Source organism: Bufo gargarizans, chromosome 3 (genome assembly GCF_014858855.1).
Source record: "Bufo gargarizans isolate SCDJY-AF-19 chromosome 3, ASM1485885v1, whole genome shotgun sequence".
NCBI lineage: Eukaryota > Metazoa > Chordata > Amphibia > Anura > Bufonidae > Bufo > Bufo gargarizans.
The window spans coordinates 518745809-518768770 of NC_058082.1; the positions used below are offsets into that span (position 1 = coordinate 518745809).

At 40.8% G+C, this 22962-nt stretch overlaps 1 protein-coding gene across 1 annotated transcript in view; it reads right to left on the reverse strand.

The window, feature by feature from the left end:
- PCYT1B (phosphate cytidylyltransferase 1B, choline) overlaps nt 1-22962 on the reverse strand; it is a 153758-nt gene that overhangs the window by 48933 nt on the left and 81863 nt on the right. Inside the window, exon 2 of the mRNA XM_044287475.1 lies at nt 5482-5581. Within this exon, the coding sequence (XP_044143410.1) occupies nt 5482-5581 (100 nt within the window). The remainder of the gene's footprint in view (nt 1-5481; nt 5582-22962) is intronic.

Consider the following 22962-nt stretch of genomic DNA (forward strand, 5'->3'; position numbering starts at 1 on the left):
GTAAAGTGCTTGTTTCAGGCTCTGATCTGCACTCTGCAGTTCAGAGCCTGAAATCAGGTACCATATCCTCCGTGCCCCCAATCTGTGCCACCAATATGTGAGCCCCCCTGTGCCGATCTGTGCCCCCTTCTGTGCACTCTGCCTCCAGCTTTGCAAGCTGTGCACTGTGTATGTGCCGCCAACTGTGCCCGCCTGCCCCCATCCATGGCCTCTGCCCCCATCCATGTCCCCTGCGATCTGTGTCCCCTCCCCAGTCCTCATCTGTGCCCCCTTGTGCGGTGCCCCTGCTGTATCTGATGGTGGCGACTCTCTTCCTGAGCCACCACCATCAGCAGCAAGTGTCAGCTGTATGCTGACACTCTGCTGTAACCCCTTAGATGCCACTGTCAGTGACATCCAAGGGGTTAATAGAGGAAGGGGGCTCCCTCTCTTAACCATTGAGCTGCCGCGCTGCGATGGCAGTATCCCGATGGTTGCCATGGGAACCGGACGCCTTGCAATTTTTTTTATAGTATTATACTTTGCAATGCAAGAGCATTGCAAAGTATACTACAGCCATTAAGCCCCACTGGATCTTCAAGATCCAAGTGGGACTTGATTAAAAAAAAGTAAAAAATAAATGTAAAAAAAATGTATTAAGTAAATTAAAAATAAAATTGCCTTTTCTTACATCCGCTCATTTATAAGAGATAAAAATTTAAATAAACTACACATAGTTGGTATCGCCACGTCCGTAATGACCTGATCTATAAAATGATCATAGTACCAATCCTACATTGTGAATGCTGTAAAAAAAAAAATTGTATGGTGTTTTTTTGCTTCACCTCCCAAAAATATTTAATAAAAAGTGATCACACAGTCATAAACGGCTCAAAAATTATACCAATAAAAACTACTGCCCATCCCACTAAAAATAAGCCCTAATACAACTATGTTGATGGAAAAATAAAAAATGTATGGGTTTTAGATTTTGGTGATGCAAAAAGTTTAATAAAAAGTGATTTTATGATTAAAAAGTGGTAGAAAATGAAAAAACGTTACAATTTTGGTGTTGCCATAACCGTATCATCCCACAGAATAAAATTATATCAAATATACCACATAGAGAACTCCATAAAAAATTGAAATAAAAAACAGTGACAGAAAAGCTATTTTTGCCCGCTTTACCTCCTAAATTTTTTTATAAAAAGCACTAAAAAAGCCATGTCGACCCCAAAATGGTACCAATAAAAATTACAGCCCATCCTGCAAAAAAACAAGCTCTCACACAACTACATTGATGGAAAAATGAAGGTTTTCGATTTGGTGATGCAAAAAGAAAAGTTTAATAAAAAGTGATTTTATTATATAAAAGTGGTAGAACATGAATATAAAACAATATAAGTTTGGTATCGCTATAACTGTATCAACCCACAGAATACAAACATCTTATCAAGTATACCACATGGAGAACCCCATAAAAAATAAAAATAAAAAGACACTGGCACTTCACGTCATAAAAAATTAAATAAAAAGTGATAAAAAAGTCACATGAACCCAAAAAGGGTACCATTAAAAACTAAAGCTCACCCTGCAAAACATGAGCCCCCACGCAGCTCAGTCAACAAAAAGATAAAAAAAGTTATGGCCCTTAAAATCTATTTTAGCAAAATAATTTTAGAAAATGCTCCTTTCCGTTTGCATTCTGCCGTCTGCTCATACAGCAGTTTACAACCACATATAGGGTGTTGTATTCAGGAGAAATGGGTAACAAATTATGGGGTGCATTTTCTCCTGTTATCCCTTGTTAAAGGGAAAAATTTGGGCTTTTTGGCGAATTTTTCTTGTAAAAAAGAAGAAAATTAGCTTTCACAGCCATGTGTTTTTAAATATTATGAAATACCTCTGAGGTAAAAGTGGTCAGTAAACCCCTCAATGAGTTATTTGAGGGGTGTAGTTTACAAAATGGAGTAACTTTTGGACTGTTTCTACTGTAGGGATGCCCTAGTGTGCCTTCAAGTATGATGCAACACTCATGTGATTGGACCATGTGATGAGCACAGTGACGTCACCACAGGTCTTTTGCCAGGTCCTGAAGATAGAACAGAGACCGGCAGCTATGGAGCAGGTAGGTTAACCATGTTATAAGGGAAAATAATAAAATCTACACAATACCGATCCAAAACCTGAACTTCAGTGATGAAGTCCGGGTTCGGGTCTAGGTACCAAACATGGTGATTTTTCTCACGCGTGTGCAAAACGCATTAAAACGCTTTACACTCGTGCGGAAAAATCACGCATTTTACAGCAACGCACCCGAATCTTATCGGGCCCTCACACGCCACGCTCGAGTAAAAGAGGCCTAAGCTTTCTAACAACCTAAAAAAATAAAATGTGATTTTCAAAATGATGCCAACATAAAGTAGACATATAGGGAATATTAAGTAAAAAATATCTAATGAGGTATCACTATCTGACTTTAATGCGTAGAAATTAAAATTTTGAAAATTATATTTTTTTTCAAATTTTCTGTACGTTATGAATTTTTTATAATATAAAGGTAAAACTTTTTGACCCAAATTTACCCCTAACAGTAAGTAAGTGATGTCACGAGAAAACAATCTCAGAATGGTTTGGATAAATAAAAGTATTCCAAAGTTATTAGCACATAAAGTGACACATGTCAGATTTGCAAAATTAAGCCTGGTCATGAAGGTGAAAAATGGCTTGGTCTTAAAAGGATTAAATAGTAAGAACACCCACATGTCCTGCAACAAAAGAAGCAAAACATTTTGGGGTAGACTAAGAAAGCCGTTTTTATTTTCCTATAAAGAAGGCTACGGGAAAACATCTGAAAAAAAAAAAAAACGCCACACCCAGAGCATGTTGCAATAAAAAAAAAATCACCAAGGAAGTGCAATTATTTAATGTTTTTTATATTTTGTCAAAGTCATTTTTTAATACTGCTGTACAGATGATTTGACATCACAAGGGTATATAATTTCCTATATAATAATGCAGGCATTGCTGTAACACTCCTTTAAAAAGGCATTTGCTCAAATACACTATTAGGTCAAAAACACAGAATTAAAATGCAACATGGCAGGTGTTTTTGAATAATTTTTTTGCAAAGAAAGTCATATCAAAATTCCATGTGGCAACAACCATAGGGTTGATGCACGCTAACTTCTTTTTTTTCCAAAAACATTATGTGGGAAATTTATCATTCCCCTACCCTATGTTTTTGCCATTAATAAGTCATAAAACCCAGGTTTAAACACCATTGCGACTAAATATCGTCGCAACTAGTGTTTTTACACCACCCTTTCCCGATTGGGGTGCCAGCGTAGCCATCGGCTCTGGCACATTCATCCTCATTTCAGCCAGAAACTGTTGTAAATGATGACTGAGATCTATGCCAGCTACTGTATGAGCTGGAGTAGATTTTGGTCTGGCTCATGGGCTGCCATAGGCTACATATAGAGTATGATGAGATCTGCACCTCGTCATAAATGAAATGCCTCTTTCTGTGTGCCCTATCAAGACATGCCTGTCTTGGTAAATCAGGGCCTATATTTTTGTAATGACTGAAATTTATGGCAGCTCTGAGCTTTCATTCTGCTGCATGGACTTCCAGTGGAGGCATGTGTTTTATGAGGCCTGCACTTCTTCATAAATTTTATGCCCCCTCCGGCAGTGCAGACCCCATCAAGACTGGTGTAGCACATGCCGGTCTTGATAAATCAGGGCCAAAGGTTGACATTTAGAATTCAGTATTCCAAGAAAAGGCAAATTTTGCTATTGTCATAAAGGCCCAATACACCCTTAGTCATGAAAGGGTTAATGTGTCATTGCTGTAAGAATTTTTACAGTATTCATTGGGATATTTTTCTTTTTGCTGTTAACCTCGGTGGGTGACAGATTGGTTGTCACTTTTTCAGCATTTTTTTATTAGTGCAAATTAGCTGCAGAGTGTACACAAGCGAAAAACATACTGTATCTGAAATGGAAAAAAGTCTGGATGCCTTTCTCAAAAGTAATTATATTACAATTTATCTGTAGTAGATTGCCGGAGATGATGGAAATCCATAGCATAAATTAACAAACTGCAGATTTAATATATGCACCACAGGTCGATTTCCGCTGCGTGTATTTTCCACAGCATTTCAATGAGATTTTATAAAATCTATTCCACTTGCTGGTACTGTAATATGCTACAGATTTTCTGCTGCAATTCTGCAGCGGAAAATTTTCAGTATACTCTAATAGTTGCTGGGACGCACCTGTACATCTGTATATGTTATAGCTTCAAATAACATGTACAGGTGCAGCCCATAATCCAAACATAGATCCCGCTGATAGACCGCATCCTGATGGCACTCTAAAGAATGTTATTCTTCCTTGTTCTCTTGGACTTTTCACTCTCCAGCTACTTCTTCTTTGAAGAGGGATTTACAGGACCTGTCATGTCTTTTATAAATATAAGCTGAGTACCTAACATAACTCCCACCAGTGTCCATATTTCTGAAATAAGGAGGTCACATTAAGGGAAAAAAAAGAGGGCTTCTCAGAGGGCCAGCATAGAATTAGGTTAGTTAGCATGGTGGCTGGTAAAGTACTGGAGGGTGTCTATATCTCACCCAGTATGGTCAGATGGATGAGGTAAAAGAATACAGGAAAGATGGGTTGTTTCAGCAACGTGTAGTTTGCTGAGGCAGTTTTCTTTAAAGTGTTTTATGGGCCTGGATTTTAATGGAATGACATGCAGGTGTTGGTAGTAGTACATGCCATTCCCTCCCCACTCCAGTACAACACTTTCCTCCAGCCTGAGGAAAATCCAGGTGTAGCTGCTGGATTAATATGGAGATAAGTACAGAGCTAAAATGGTCATTCAGGGTCAGAAGCCTGGAAGCTGCCTTACCCGTTCGCTGTGAAAAGCTTAATCTCCCATGTTATGCTGAGACTATAGGTGAGAAAAAAGCCTATTGTTTAGTTAGTGCCAATACATGCAAAGTTTTGTTGTTCATGTTCTGTTTTGGTACCGTGGATTCACTCAAGTGACTATAACTTGGATGGAAAATAAATGGTATTGGACTGTGGAATCCTGTGAAATGTGTCATCACCGACCCCATTCACACACCAATTTCAACAGTTAGGTACTCAGTTTTCATGAGTAAAAGTCACGACAGGTCTTAAATGCTTGATATGTGCAGGTCTCATCTGTTTCTCTCTAATGTGTCGCTTGGGTTGACTCTATCTGTAATTCCCATAGACTTCAATGGAGAATGGTTGTTACCTTTGGGACCCTGACTTATCAGATATTTATTTTACTGTATATACAGTGGATATTTAGTAATTGCTTAAAATGGGAATACCACTTTAATGCATTAAGAAACATCTACAACGCATACATTTTCTCTGAAATATGTAGGATTAAATAATTTATGTTTTGAAAAAATAAATAAATAACTTGTTTCAAAAGCATAAAACATTGTGACTCACCCGGTGTTCCTAAATGGGCCTGTGCAATGGTTAATTTCTCATGTGGAGCTTGGCATTGGCAGATTGTGTCAACAGCAAATGGAGCAGGTATGGCAAGAGTCTAGAAAATAATGCAGAAGAGAAAAGAAGCCATTATTTCTTATGTGTGCAGCTCTAACTAGGACATCACTATTCACAAGTGTGCTGTATACCATTATGCCCTGCTGTGTTTTGTTTGATAAGAATATGCTTCTGAAATCATTTTAATTACGAATACGTGATTGCCCTTTTTGTCTTGCTTGAAATATATTGTTAGATCCAGAAACCTCCCTCTCATTGATGAAGTGCAGAATAAAATCTTCAACACTGATGCTACGACTGACAGGTCCTCTGATACAATCAAAATGTGTGATATTTCCAGGGTACGGACATACATTGTAGTCACAGGTATAAAGCAGACTTTTTATTTATTAGTCAAAAAAGTACAGCACATTATAATCCAATAAACAGGGGAATATCACCTCATAGAGACATCATGCCCAATTCTTCCATATAGATTACACCACAATTAAAGAGGACCTTTCACCAGGATACATGTATTGAAATAGTTATATTACCTTACAGTGCGGCCCCGAGTGATGTCTTTTTTTTTTTTTGCTGTGGTCCCTGTGGTCCCCGTTTGTTTTGTCACCTCATATGCTAATGAAGCGATTCGGTCAACTAGGCGGGGACTTGAATTTGTCCTGGGCGCGGTTATCTTCTCCCTGGCTGTAAACGCATCCAATCAGAGCGCCCCGCTCTTAGCCAGGGAGAAGGAGCTCAAGTTCTTGCAATATTCGCGAGAACTTGAGCTTCTACACATCCCGAGCTGTGCGCCATCTTGGCGGAGAGCATCACAATGGCGACAGCAGCAGCATCCTGTGGGTAAGTATGAAAAACAACCCTAGAAAACAAGCAACTTGTTCAACCTTTACTAATACTCCCCCTAGGCAAATGAGCATGATGTTAGTTTTACAGATTTACCTCCCACCACTCCCTAAGAGACATTGAATCTTGTGAGAACTTGAGCTCCTTCTCCCTGGCTTAGAGCGGGGGGCTCTGATTAAATGCGCTCACAGCCAGGGAGAAGATAACCGCGCCCAGGACAAATTCAAGTCCCCGCCTAGTTTAACCGAATCACCTCATTAGAATATGATGGCGCCAAAACAAACGGAGACTACAGTGGACGAAAGGTGGGGGTCCTTTGAAAAAAAAACGCGGAAAGACATCCCTGGGGGCCGCACTGTAAGGTAATATAACTATTTCAATACATGTATCCTGGTGAAAGGTCCTCTTTAAATTGCATACATAAATATTTCAGTGAGAGACAAACAGGGGCCTATCTGGGGATGGCAAACGGGAGTTGGATTCCAGCGAGAGAGGAAAAAATATAATAAAAATTATATTTAGATATATGTATATAAATAAACATAATAAATAAGGATCTCTAGCTATTGTGAAGTCCCCACAGGTAAAAAGCAGTACAATTTAAAAAGATCCATTTTGGAATAAATCCGCATGCCGCACAGGTTTTCTGCCATATTGGGGCTGCACGTGTCTCTGTAAAAGAGTTGACTTTTATATCTCAGTGCGTTATTTCAGTTTGCAGATGTAATTATTGAAGGATCTTTAGGCTTAGACGCTATAGTTCCTAAATTCTGTGACATCTAGAGCTTATCAATGCAGAAATGTTCTACTCTGAATTAAGCTGCATTCTAACCATTGTGTCAAGCAAGTCTATTAATGCCGACATAGACGAACGGTCCTTTCACAAGAACCGGTAATCAGGCCAGTCATCAGGGATGAGTGTTTGTACAAATACTTATTCCCAATAATTGGCCTGTGCTAAAGATGCCAGCAATCACCTGATGAACAAGCAAATGTTCATTCATCACATGATTTTTAAAACAATAGTCATGAGAAGTATTGACAGCAAGCTATCTGATATTTTCGTTTATTATAGAGTACATTTTTTGCTACTTTGGATAAAGAAAAGGTCATTCATCGGGTGATTGTGTCATTCAGCCAGCAGCAAAAATCATAGTTTCTGTGTAGCAGATCACGCGATGTAGACAGGGATCTGCTGCCCAGAAACAAAGATTTTCTATGGGGACAAGTTATTGCTGTTGCGATTGATTATCCTCATACAGTGGAAGCGATTTCTGCATGCAAATGGAGCCCTCATCTTCACTGAGGATCAGGCAATTATCAGGAACATTTGGTTTGTTCCCAATAATTGCATGAAACATCAGTCTATGTAAAAAGACCTTTAGGTTCTGTTGACATCTTATTTTTTGACCAAAAAAGGCTTGCATGTAGTGAATTTAATAATCCTGTATAGACTCGCTACATAGAATCTGGAAGCATTAAAAACACTGCAAAAAACTGTAAAAAATAATAAAAATGGTTATCCTGTTTGGATAACTCTTGTCCACATGTCCTAAGTATACTCTCTATTAGATAAAGTAGAGAGCCACTGTAAAGATTGGCTGCCAAACTGAAGGATACACAGCAACTATGTAATACATGGTCACCCATTCCTTTGATACTACATGCAGCCACCCACAGCTTCCCCAAGAGATAACTGCTAGAGGCTGCTCATTTAGAGAAGGGTTTATCCAGACGAGACAAACCTTTTAAAGCAAATGTTCCTGCTTTGAGTTAATAAAATATAATCCCACTGTGAACTTTTAATAGTTTAAAACATTTGTTATGAGAAAAATTTATAGCGTGCTATCCCATATTGATTTATTACAGACTACATTTTTTTACTACTTTAAATAATGAATGCATTCTTACTCAGGTATTTTCCATGTGTCATATATTAATCTAAATGGGATCTGGAAATTCATTGTTAAACCAGGCACAATGCCTTGAAGGACTAGCTCAGTTGAATCTTACCAATTTGTTGCTTTATTCTAGTACTTTTAATCCATATGCAAATGAGCAGTTAAGGGCAGGCCAAAGCGGCTCTGTGCACCTTTGCTCCTCAAGCTTCCTCTGCATGCCCCTCGCCTCCTTCTTGATTGAAGCAGCTATGGCAGGGTCATCATCTGTCCTTTTTCACTTTCTATGATCCACCTCTAGTGCCTTATCAGATATCTTCCCTGACCAAAAATTGTTATGTTTTATCTTTCAGTTCTTTTGTATTTCTTTTTCAATCTGCTCCAATCCGTAATTCCACATGTGTATGCAAGCAATTTGTTCCCTCTCACTTCGACATGAAATTGTGATTTTCTTTCTCTAAGGAATGGAAAACCCTCTATAATTTATTTTCTATTGCTGCCTTATTCCACCACAGCCTGTGGGGAAAAGATGATGTCCAAAATACCTTAGGACATTACTCTACGATGTCGTGGTCAAAATTTATGCACTATATTTTGGCATTTCACAACTGGAGGAATTTGCCCATACTTCCATTAAACTGACCATCAAGCTCACATGGAAGTATAGTCAATCCTGAGTGTAATTCCTTGATGTTTTGACTGAAAAGGACAGGGGTAGATTTATCTCCAAGTGTATAGAAAAAATAAATTGACCAACTGCCTCTTACATGATGGTCTGGATCCTCTGACTATCGCCAGGCACAAAAAAAAAAGCAATTCCAGTGGGTCAGTTTTTATGGATGTACCACATCTGCTCCAATGATGTTAAGTTTGAGAGACAAGCAAGCAACCTAAAAAAGGGAAATCAAGAAAGGGACTATACCCAGAAGGATATAAAGAAAGGATATATAGGAGCAAAAAGATCTTGCTGTGAGTTCCTCTTTGTGAGTAAAACATCTGATAAGAAAAAATATGTAATGGCTAGGTTTATTACTAGTGATGGACGAACATTTTTTTCAATGCGAAATATCAGCAATATAATTTTCGCGTACGCGCATGTGGAAATGGACTATAAAGTACCCAAATGCACTATAAAGAAAGTATATTGGTATATAACACCCTGCTTCAATCAGGTTTTTTTGGGGGGTGACTGGTATATCAGACCAGTAGAAATTACTTGTTCCAATAACGCTTGTCCCTCTATATACCTGCAGTATCGCAGCAGAACCGCACACAACTGCCGCTCAATACAAATGCACTATAATATACTTTCTAACATAGAAAGTATATTATAACATTGTACAAGGAAGGCAATCCATTAGAATATACATAAAGATAAAACGTAACCTTTAATAATGTTACTATGAGGGTCCATAAGGAAAGCAACTAGGCCTGAACACAAGGATAAGTGTGTCCGTAACTCGGTGTCACGGTGGGGAGTGGGAAAAACCCCCCACCGTATGATGACTGAGGGATAAGGAAAGCAACTAGGCCTGAACACAAGGATAAGGGAGCAGGTCACCTCCTATTGCATTCCTATACCTCGCCCCCTAACTCGTCACCGTATGAGTGGGCCTGAATGGTAGGACAGCTCATACCCTGGATACCTGAGGCCATGAGTCGCTCTGAAAATCCCTCACAAAGAAGCTAAGGAGAGGCGCCCTGTTCTTCCAGGACACAGAAGAACAGGAGTCTCAAAAGGCCTAGAAGAAGGGAAAGGAAAAGACCATATGCAGCAACTGGATCGGCAGGTAAGTGTGTTTTCCGGTGTTCTTACCTGCCGATCCAGTTGCTGCATATGGTTTTTTCCTTTCCCTGCTTCTAGGTCTTTTGAGACTCCTGTTCTTCCATGTCCTGGAAGAACAGGGCACCTCTCCTTAGCTTTTTTCTCAGGGTGACTCAGGGCCTCAGGTATCCAGGGTATGAGTCGTCCTACCATCCAGGTCCGCTCATATGGTGAGGAGTTAGGACGAGGTATAGGGATGCAATAGGAGGTGACCTGCTCCCTTATCCTTATGTTCAGGCCTAGTTGCTTTCCTTATCCCTCAGTCATCATACGGTGGGGGGTTTTCCCCACTCCCCACCGTGACACCGAGTTACGGACACAGTGCAGCTCCCATCTGCTGCTATGGAAGTTACAGTGGAGTGCCGGCTGTTCTGCCATTTCCTTATTTATGCCTCGCTGGCCAGCGCTTATTGCATTTATTCCCATCTCCTTGTAAAAACCCCAGGAAGACATCCAATATGAAATCCTAACCTTATCACCGTGTTCTCAGTTCAGTCTGGACTCTCATATACTCGATTCATGGCCTGGATTATGTCTTGTGTAGATTATTGGCAGAAGATGTCAGTGCTGACATGTGGTAGTGCTAATTTCTATTGTCTAGTACTATTTGTCCCTATCACTCCCTCTATAATAAGAATATATACTTTTTTTTTTAATATAAAGATCTTGTCAAATAGCATGGTCAAATAGTACAAATGATACATGAACAACAAAGAACACATTTTTTTTTGTTTTCAAAATGTTATTTTTGAGCCTGGATTATTTTTGTTCCAGTGTGAATCAATACATTTACAGGGTGTAATCTCTACTGCAGCCAGGCAAAGAAATAGCCCCCATCACTTAAATCTCTGTTTAGCCATTTTTACTACTATTCCACTTTTGATTCTTACAATATATAGATTTGTCATATTCCTTTTGATGACCTAAAGAAATTGCTGGCGTGTTTTTTACACCATGACTCAGGGCATTTAACTTGGAAGCAGACACACTACATCTCAATCAAAGGACGCGGTAAAATCGATCAATTGAAAACAGAATTCTAAAAAAAACACCAGAGTAACTAGAGTTCCTGGAACAGGCTCACAGCAGGGAATGATTGTCTCCTGAAGGTCATACTAGCAATCAGGAGGAAAGTAAGAAGAAAAGAGAGAAAACTCACTGCAGATATACTGGAATTGCTCAGGTATTTCTACTTCTGAAATCTACATACTAGAAATATTTCAACCCCTTTCAATCTTACAAGTTATACATGTGAGTGAAACTGCGCATGCTAAATGGCCCTTTTAAGTGCTGGACAATATTGGGCAGGAATTAAGTGTACCCTATATATCTATGCCCAACAGAAACATTACAAAAAAACACTAAATTTGTATTTAAGGCTACATGCACTCGACCGTATGTGTTTTGCAGTCCGCAAAAAAAAAAAAAAACGGATGACGTCCGTATGTCATCCTTTTTTTTTTGCGGATCCATTGTAACAATGCCTATCCTTGTCCGCAAAACGGACCATGTCAAAACAGTACCATGTTCTATTTTGTTTTGTGGGGCTACGGAACGGACATACTGATACGGGCAGCACACGGTGTGCTATCCGCATATTTTGCTGACCCATTGAAATGAATGGGTCCGCATCCTATCCACAAAAAAAACAACTGAACGGACACAGAAACAAAATACGTTTGTGTGCATGTAGCCTTAAGGAATTGTCCAGGACTTGGAAAGCATGACTGTTTTTCCCTAACAATTGTCCATGGGTTATATCTGTTAGGCCTCATGCACACGGCCGTTGCCCGTCAAACAGTGGGTCCTCAATATGCGGGCACTACAGAACATGTTCTATTTTTCGTGGTGCGGCCGGATCACGGACCCATGCAATTTGCGGTCCCCAATGCATGGTATGCATGAGGCCTTATTGTAGTACCATTGCAGTGAAAAAGACTAATAGGGGCAGAGTCTAGTTGGCTTCCAAGCATGTTAGGCCTCGTTCACACTTCAGTGTTTGGTCAGTGATTTCCATCAGTGATTTGTGAGCCAAAACCAGGTGCAACTTTAAACACAGAACAGGAGCAGATCTTTCCCTTCTACCTCATGTCTGTGGAGGCTCCACTTCTGGTTTTGGCTCACAAATCACTGATGGAAATCACTGACCAAACACTGAAGTGTGAACGAGGCCTGATTGGGAGGCCTTGGGCTGCCATAGTAATCTGTCAGCACCACACGATCATGTTCCAGGGTCTAGGGGGAAATGTGGCAAAGGCCTCCTTCTGTCTAATTATTTAGATCCCGCAGTCAGTATTGAGGGTTAAACAGCTGATAACCGATCCTGGTTATGATAAGGGTATCAGTTATATGATACACTCAGCACCCCTACTTGGTCGCACAGCTACAGCTCTTGTGACTGTTCAATTGCTGCAGCATAATAGAACAGTGTCTGGCGGGTACTACTAAGACGCAGGGTTGGAAGGAGTTACTATGTAGTAATTTTTTCATGTGTACTTATTACAGACCACTATCACTACAGGAGATTACTTGGAGAACCAAGCAATATCCTGTAGTATGGGAGTAATATGTAATAGAGACCTTGTATATGACTTACAGAGTACAATTTCAATATTTGCAGATAATATGCTCTCTGTAAAGGAATGAGAATAATATTATTACAGAATGACTTGGCAGAGAAAAGACGAATGAAGATTAATGCTGATAAGGGATCCTGCACACAACCATATACGTTTTTTCCGGTCTGTCAAAACATGGATACTGCCCGAGAGACTGCCATGATTTTTTTTTTACTCCTTCACAATGTCCTATCCTTGTCCACACAACGAACAAGAATACAACATTTTCTTGCGAGGCCGTGGAACGGACTTACGGATGCGGACAGCACATGGGTGTGCTGTCCACATCTTTTGCAGCCCAACAGAGATGAATGGATCCGCATCTAATGTGCAAAAATTGCGGACCAAAACTACGGTCGTGTGCATGAGCCGTAAATGTAATGTTATGCACTTGGGGTAGGAAAAAAAATGTTAAGGCTCAATTCACACAATATCTATATTGCAACGTATCAACATATCTAATAGAAAAAATGTCCCAGAGAAAACACTGACATCGCCATAGGCTTTCATGTGCAAACAACTGACAAAAGGGTGTTCATTTGGCTTATGTTTGGTTGCAGATATACTGTATAATAAAAACATGCATATCACACAGTTTACAGTACCGGAAAAATGCAGTCACTGACATACTTAGGCCTCTTCCACACAAAGTTTTATTTTTTCCGCTTACGATCAGTTTTTTGCATTCCGTATACGGAACCATTCATTTCAATGGATCCGCAAAAAAAAATGAAGATACTCCGTATGCCTTCCGTTTCCATTTTTCCGTTCCGTTCAAAGATAGAACATGTCCTATATTCTTTATTTGATACCAATGGTAGTTATAGTTCACCCACTAGTCACCAGTTTGTAACATCTATGGTGTACGATGTTCCTATTGCTACCAAGGGCTATTACAGCCTATCCGGTAGCCAGCAATATGTCACATCTTTTCATCAGATTTATATATATTGAAAACATGTGATTAACTAATCCCTGTCATTGTGGTACCTTGATGTTGTCAGATACATTATTGTTGTATATATACACTGCCGTTTGGTCCCTCATTCCCCAAGTAAGAGTGTTTTGAAACTTCACACGTGATCGCTCCAAGGAGGTGGCGGACAAGATGGGCGGGGTTCAACTGCGGCATAGCCGCACCCCTTGATCCTCCATTGGCCACTCCAGGTGCTTTATTCGGCTAAGGGGAGGGGCTTCCTCCTAATCAGCTGCGCATCCTTGCGGCTGCGTACGGCCATTGTAGCGCTGTTGCCTCTGCCTCTGGACGGAGGCTGGTGGCTTTTTTGTTGTTTGTCCATCCCCACATCTAATCTGCTCCTGATGAGCCCAAAATGGCGAAATGCATAGAGCTGTTAGTGGGGACAAACTTATGATACACACAGCCAGGTTTAGTCTGTTTGATTTGTGTTCACACCGCAGTAGTGGCCTGTATTTTCAGCCCTCTGATGAGTGTGGGCAGATGTTTATCAAACAGTGTGCTCATATGCAGGCATCACAAGTGTCATAGGGCTGCCTAGTAAATACCTCCCTTGATTCGTGCTCATGCAGCAGCGGATGACAGCACTTGTGCAATGAGCAGGACCGTGGTACCGTTACGTGGACGCCAAAATATGCAGTGGGTCCGGATATGGGTATAGAAGTCTATTGTTTTTGTTTGTGACGCCAATTGCAGTGTGCACAGGGTACAGTCTCAGGGCCCTTTAAAGGATAACTGTCACATTTAGACCCTAATTTCAATTTCCATATATGTAGTTACTAATGATATTCCAGAATCAGTTACTATTAGACTGACTTACCCCATATTTTATAAGATTCATCCCTTAGCAACCAGTCTGCATTAAACTGCAATTTCACTATTCAGTTAAGATGGCCGCCACTGCCCTCACCCTGAGGCTAATCCCGCCTGCCCTCACTAGCCAGTAACAATAGCCCCCCAAAAGTGTCAGTAACCAGAGCCCTCCCCCTAAAGGGTTAATTTCCTGCAACACAAAGGGGTCTTCTTACCATATGTTGCTTTCATTTATACACTGAGCAGATGGCAGATCTCCCTTCCCTGCTCTGCACTGCTTCAACTCTACTTCTCCAGCTCTGCTGAGTGAGGGAACGTCTGCCAAGCGCAGGGACAGGGAGAAGTGCACACACCCAGGCACTGTTATCAGCTGCTGGGGAGGACCTGGCTTTAATCATTTACTTACAGTCCCTGGCTGTCAGTAATCTGACCTTGCACGCAGCCTGCTTCTGCGTCCTCCGTCCTTCAACAGATAGACGGACCTGCCTAGCAACCCTATTTTAAGCAGAGGTAAAAGTAGGCAGTACAGGGAACAAAAATGTGGAATTAAGGGGTAATTGAATACACAGTGAAAAGTTGAAATAGGGCCACCAAGGAGATATTAATCACCACAATCCAATACTCCCCAAAAAAAAATACGACAGTTATACTTTAAGGTGTTGCGACTCTCGTACCAGGTTAGGAATGCCAGAGTGGGGTAATGTCTCTGTGTAGTAGTAGGTATAGTGTCAACGGTGTCTCCTACCTTGGTACGGCTGGACTCCTGGATCCTGGCTCACTTGCAATAAATTAGTGTGTTGCTAGTAGGAGTAATTGAGGAACTTGGTAGTAATGAATGAGATCCAGACTTGGAATATAATTCAACTTGTCTTTACTGGAGGCAGCATTTATCCACATGAATATATGGCAGGGATCAATATCTCTTCTGCTCCTATCATGTGCCTGGAGAATATGGCAGGAATCTATCTTCTGCTCTGTCTATCTTCTGCTGTGTATGGGACTGACTAGCTGAGGAGGAATTTGGCTTCTCCTGGTCTCTGGATAGTACTCACAGTTATGCTCACAGGTAATGGTTCGTCCTGGAGTTCTGGAGGTGCTGCTTGCCTGTCAACCAGCTGAGGCAGAAGGCTCAGAATGGGCATGAAGATCTTTGGTCTCAGCGGAGACTCAATCCTGGGTTGGGATCCCTAGAACTGGGAGCTCCTACCAGCACAGCCTTCCCCTAGCTGGGGTGGCTGGCACACACTAACTGTAACTTCCTTTCCTCCCCATGAGGGAGGACATAGGCCAGCCCACTTCTGCTCATAGAGGGGGAGCTAAATTGGAATGTACTATTCCAGTCTAGATATGCTAAACTGTCTCTAAGTCCCTGGTAACATTGCTGCCACCTGCTGATGTACATGGAAATTACAGCAAATACATTTAACAGGCTTAGAAAATGCACATTTGTGAGGAATATAAAATAAAATCATATTAGATGACAAGGCACATGTTACCAACAAATAGTAGCGGTGGAAAAAGAGTTCAGTAACATAACTCTGGGATGTTACACTTGCACCACACATCACAGTGGGCATGTGCATTAATTTACAGGTCGCAACTGCTTAGCATGGGCCGATGTTTATCAAGGAGTTTAAAATTTCTAGGGCAAGTAATTTAGTGGCATGGCCGGACAATTGAGCATTGTCACTTATTGCCACTTACACCACAGTGAATACACCCGCCTTGTATGTACAAGAGTGGTTTATTACTGCTCAGGATTATAGAGCAGTGTTTACTGCCTAGTGTCATACTGCTGTGGACCAAACATGTGTTCGTGGACCAACACACGTGTGTAGTTTGTTCCACTTACATTGTTTCCCAAATTGACTTGTGTTCACACCTGAGCTACAGGGCAGGCTGGGTCTTGCGCAATCGCATTAGACCAGCTGGTGCCATGTTATCTGTCGCCTGTATTGGTGTGGATATATGTTTGTCAATTGTGAGTTTTTACATTAGGTACAGTTTTCCCTCCTGTTAACATTTTAATCAAGTTTCAATAAAGATGTAGTTTTACTAATTCTTTCACAACATTCCTTTGGTCAGTGAATGATATTTGAAAAGGGTGGAACGTAAACCGCTATTTATTTTTTCACTGAATTAATTCCATGCTGAGTTTTAGAAAGCAGGAGGAGAAGAAGGAGGACATAGCAGATTCTGTAAAAAATAAATAAACAAAATCTATGCCAAACTTACCAAACTAGGCCTCAAATGCACATGATACTCATTCTGTTTTAAACCCTACAGTGTGCCCAACAGTTTACGACCTCGTATGGAGTGTTACCGTATTTAGGAGAAGATTGTTAACAAATTTTGGGGTCCATTTTCTCCTGTTAGGCTAGGTCTACACGACGACATGTGACACGGTAACAAATCGCATTTTTACCTAAAATGGCTGCTGCTCATGTTATTCTTCACAATTCTTTGAAAGACCACAACAAGTGCTAGAGTGGATGGAGCAAATGGGTCTATGATATTATACTCTGTAAAATTATGATGGAGGGGGGGGGTAAGGCTAGGGAGGGGGAGAATGGCCAGAGGTTAGAGATTCGCTGACCAGCTCGGGCGGATCAACGGAGAGGGGGGGATGGGAGGGAGCAGGGGGAGGGAACCCACCTTGCAGGTCTTTTTTTTTTTTTTTTTTTTTTTTTTTTCTCTTTGTTGTGATTGATGGCTACTAGAATTGTAGCATGGAATGTCAGAGGGCTCGGGGAAAGGGTCAAAAGGCAAGCTATAATGGATGCACTAAAAAGATATCTCCCAGCAATTATCTGCATAGTAGAAACCCATCTTACTAAAGAAACCGTGTCCCGTTTAACAATGGGATGGTATTCTCAAGCCTATCATTCCACCTTTAGTGGATCCTCTAGGGGCGTTTCAGTTCTGATCCATAATTCTGTAGATTTTACCCTGATAGAATCTTATATAGATGATCAGGGCAGATTTATTTTTTTGTATGGCGAGCTGTATGGCTGCAGTTATGTTCTTGCTTTCTTCTATATACCTCCGCCATTCTCGATGTATCCACTAATCCAGCTATTGTTTTTTCTTGAAAAGAGACCAGAATGCCGATTAGTTTTGATGGGGGACCTCAATGTGGTCATGGACCCTAAAAGAGACAGATTTACATTAGATGCAGAATCGGGGAGGAATCCGTGTAATTCGCCGCTGCCTCAGTTTTGTCTGGAGGCTGGAGTGGTGGATATATGGGAATATCTTGGCGGAGGAAAGAAAATATACTCCTGTGTCTCTAGGGGAGGTAGAGCAATGTCTAGGATTGACCTAGCATTTACTAATGAGAGCAACCTGATCAATATCCGGAAAATGCGATATGGAGTAAGAACAGTCTCGGACCACTCACCAGTACTAATTGAGGTATGCACTAGGGAGAATAAGGACAAGAGGGGGCTAGGATTCAAGCTGAATCCATATTGGCTCACCATTTTGGACAACTATCAGTCTATTAAAATACTGATCTCCTCCTTTTGGGAGGTGAACCTCCCCTCTGCCAACATCAATATAGTATGGGATGCTTTGAAAGCATATTTGAGAGGGGTCTTTATAAGCGAGATTGCTGCAGCAAAGAGAATATTTAAGGAAAAGGAGAAAGAACTGGTCAAGATTGCTGCACTCACAACTGAGCGATACACGAGTCATCCTACTGAATACAATAGGGAAGAAATGCAGAAAGCGAGCTGCTCCCTTGAGAAATATTTAATCGAGAAAGCAAATCATAGAATATTTTTCAAGGGGTTAAAATATTTTTCGGAGTCTGGACGCCCCGGTAAGCTCCTGGCCAGAATAATCACACAACAAGATAAGAAAAATAAACCTATTCTTTCGATTCGCAACCCAGAGGGGGAAATTATAGTAGAACCAGAGGGGATTGCGGATACTTTTCTGCAGTACTTTGCCCAGTTGTATAGATCCTCTCCTGGCCTGTCATCTGACCTGGCGATGCGGTTTTTGGATGGGATTCCATTGCCGACCTTAAGTACAGCCCAAATGGAATGTCTAGAGGAGGAGTTGTCTCTGCCGGAGCTGCAGGAGGCTCTGGGGTCTGTCTCGGGGAACTCATCGCCAGGCCTAGATGGCCTCCCATACGAATTCTATCGTAGGAATGGTGAAGTGATTCTCCCTCAGATGCTAGAGGTTTTCTCTCATGCAATGAAGGGAGGGGACTTGCCATGCTCTATGATGGAGGCCCTCATTGTTTTGATTCCTAAAAAGGATAAGGACCCGATAGAATTGAGCTCCTATAGACCAATCTCCTTACTAAATACTGACGTTAAGTTACTATCCAAAGTTCTGGCCAGGAGGCTCTCTCGGGTTATACCCACTATTATTCACCCAGACCAGAATGGCTTTATGCCAGGAAGGGGCACACATTATAATTTACATAGATTATTTATGAATATTCAGTCTCCGGGGTGTGGTACCCGCTCCATCCTGTCGCTGGATGCTACTAAAGCCTTCGACAGGGTGGAGTGGATCTTCCTTTGGGAGGTGATGAAAAAAATGGGCTTTGGCCCCAGATTCATGGCGATGGTTCAGCTATTATATAGCTCTCCAGTTGCCAGGATCAGGATCAATGATACGATTACAGAGAGCTTCTCCTTGGGAAGAGGCACTCGCCAAGGCTGTCCTCTTTCTCCCCTCTTGTTCAATATCTATATTGAACCCTTAGCAGCTAGCATAAGGCAGGATCTGCAGGTGTCCGGCTTTGGCATAATGGGGAGACAGGATCGTGTATCCCTTTATGCAGATGACATCTTGGTCTTTGTTTATCAAACAGAAACTACCCTCCCTCGCATAATGGATTTGGTTGGCGCTTTCTCCGCTCCATCGGGTTTGGAGATTAATTGGGAGAAGACCGTTCTCCTCCCTATAGATGAGTTGCGAGGTGACTGGGATAACCAGTTAACAACTTCTGGTTTTATAAAGTACCTGGGGATTTTAGTTTCTGCTAAACCTCAGGAACATCTACAACTCAATTTAATTCCCTTGTTGTCAAAGCTGAGGGCCAAAATTAAGATATGGCAAAAAATTCTGCCTGCAAGGGCGGACAGAATTTCTCTAATAAAAATGGTAGTGCTGCCCCAGGTTCTGTATGTTCTGCGTAACTCACCTGTATGGATCGCGGACAAATATTTTAGACTTATAGAGCAGATGCTTAACGATCTACTGTGGGGGAGGAAGCGGGTCAGACTGAAGGCACTGTATTTTTCTATGCCTTATAATCAGGGAGGTCTTAACCTCCCTTACTTTAAGGGCTATTTTGTGGCCTCTCAACTTTGCTTTTTTAATGACTGGGAGAAATAGCCATTTCTGCAATAAAATGGTGAAAGACTCAGGTCTTTCAGATTTCTTTTCAGTACTGGAGTCTGACTACCTATCAAATATACAGATTGGGTACACACTTTTTTGCAGAATGGCTATAAGGACTTGGCTGGTTATAAGAAGCTGGTGTGGAGTTAAGGCATCACTTGTTTGCACCCCACTATGGCATAATTCAAAGATCTTGAATTTAGGGGACTTGAGCTGCTGCCAGTACTGGAGGACTAAGAACGTTCAGTACCTACATCAGGTGGTCAATGGCGGACAAATTTTGCCCCTGATCGAGCTAAGGCAAAGGGCAAATCTGGGTGAGGTAGCTTGGTACGCATATTTTCAATTGAGGTCGGCACTTTCTAGCACTTTGAATAGTCATCTTTTTTTTATAGATACTCCTGAATTTTTACACGATTTAATCAGTAAAAAAACAGCCACGAGAATAAAAATATCACATTGCTATAGACATTTAATGAAAAAAATTTTTGGGGTGTTTTCTCTCCAGGACAAAGATCCTGGTCTTCTTTACTTTCAGAGGTGGGTCCTCTAGATTGGGATAACATAGGGGAAAGTCTAAAATTAGTTTCACATAACTTCAATCACATTGTTGTACAATTCAATATTCTTCACAAAATATATGTGACACCCAAGTGGCTATATAGGAGAGGATACAGAGCCTCCTCTGACTGCCCACGATGCGGCAACACCAAGGCAGATCATTTACATCTGTTTTGGGATTGCCCAATGCTGAGCAGCTATTGGAGATCGGTCCAAACCAATTTGGCTCACAAACTTAATATTGCAGTTCCTCTGTCCCCCAGGATATGGGTCCTGGGAGACCTATCAGAGGTTAATTACCAGCCTATAAAACGCCAACTACTGACCAAAGTAATGTTTCTAGCCAGGCTTCTTATTTCCAGATCATACAATTTTTTTTTTTTTTTTTTTTTTTTTTTTTTTTCCTTTTTTTTCTTTCTTTTCTTCTTTGTTTCCTGCAAGGTGGGGTGGGGGGCGGATGGGGAATGATTTATTAGTAATGTATTATGTAAATGAATCTTTTGTATATCAATAAAAAAAAAATATATAAATTAAAAAAAATTGTGAGTTTTTACATTAGGTACAGTTTTCCCTCCTGTTAACATTTTAATCAAGTTTCAATAAAGATGTAGTTTTACTAATTCTTTCACAACATTCCTTTGGTCAGTGAATGATATTTGAAAAGGGTGGAACGTAAACCGCTATTTATTTTTTCACTGAATTAATTCTATGCTGAGTTTTAGAAAGCAGGAGGAGAAGAAGGAGGACATAGCAGATTCTGTAAAAAATAAATAAACAAAATCTATGCCAAACTTACCAAACTAGGCCTCAAATGCACATGATACTCATTCTGTTTTAAACCCTACAGTGTGCCCAACAGTTTACAACCTCGTATGGAGTGTTACCGTATTTAGGAGAAGATTGTTAACAAATTTTGGGGTCCATTTTCTCCTATTAGGCTAGGTCTACACGACGACATGTGACACGGTAACAAATCGCATTTTTACCTAAAATGGCTGCTGCTCATGTTAGGACATGGAGCGAAGAACTCTGGGAAAGAGGGATCACCCACAATGCCATGCATGCAGCCAATCAGCAGCCAGCCAGCCCTGTAATGGCACAGCCCTTTAAATAGCCTCAGCCATCTTTGATTCAGCCATTTTCCAGTGTACTTAGTGCAGGGAGAGACATTAGCAGGCGCTAGGGACAGTGCTAGGAAAGACTTGAAAACATATATTCTGCTGAATAGAAGTACAGAGAAAGAGCATTAGAAGTGTAGGGAAAGGATAGGTAGGAATTATTCCACAGTACTGTACCAAAACAGGGTTCAATGGGGGTGTTTAAAGCATGGGTAATAGAAACAATCCTATTACACCTTGCTGCACTGACTGCAGATCCCAATTGCCATTATACTGCTGCTCATTTCAGGTTTGCAATATCTTTGTAATTCCAGCAAACCGTTCTTGTTATTGGGGTCTTATTAGCCCTAGTGTGGTGCAGTTATATATATGTTCTGTGAGAGTAATGAGGTCACTGTCAATATTATACTCATATAAGGCGGGTATCATTTCAGGTAGATTGTAATTAATTGATTTATGTTAATTGATTTATGTAAATATTTTATTGACTAATTTGAAATGATATGGTATTGTTATTGTGTGTATGATTTTGCTACTAACTTACACAAACTGTAGAAGGTGAGGCGTGTGTTTGACAACGTGAATTTTGTCTTGTCATTCTATGTCCTGTGAAGGGTTAGCTGATTACAGTAACTTTGAGCAGCGTGTGAGTGAAGTGGCAGCCTTTTTTTTCGTGTATAAGTGGGGGAGGAAAAAAGGGGCTTATTAGCCGTTGTGTGTTGAAGTGAGAAAATTGCACACCCCTTTTTGGCGTGTATTAGTGGCAAAAAAAAATATTATTTGCCGTTTACGACCGCAGTTATATGTTCTAAACCCTTTTTTTGGCGTGTATTAGAGGGGGGGGGGGAAGGGGCTTATTAGCCGTTGTATGGTGAAGTGAGAAATTTACTGCTCTTTTTGGCGTGTATTAGTAGCAAAAAAAAAAATATTTGCCGTTCACGGCCGCAGTTATCTGTTCTAAAGCCTTTTTTTGGCATGTATTAGTGGGGAAAAATAAAAAAGGCTTATTAGCCGTTGTGTGGTTAGGTGGGAAAATTACAGCCCCTTTTGGTGTGTATTAGTGGCAAAAAAAAAACTTTATTTGCCGTTCACGGCCGCAGTTATATGCTCTAAACCTTTTTTTGGCGTGTATTAGTGGGGAAAAAGAAAAAGGGATTATTAGCCGTTGTGTGGTTAGGTGGGAAAACTATAGCCCTTTTTGGCATGTATTAGTGGTAAAATTATAAAATTATTTGCCGTTCACGGCCGCAATTATATCTTCTAAAGTATTTTTTTGTCGTCTATTAGTGTGGAAAAAGAAAAAGGGCTTATTATCCGTTGTGTGGTGAAGGGAGAACATTAAAGCCCTTTTTGACTTGTATTGGCAAAAAAAACTTTATTTCCCGTTCAGTTGTAAAGT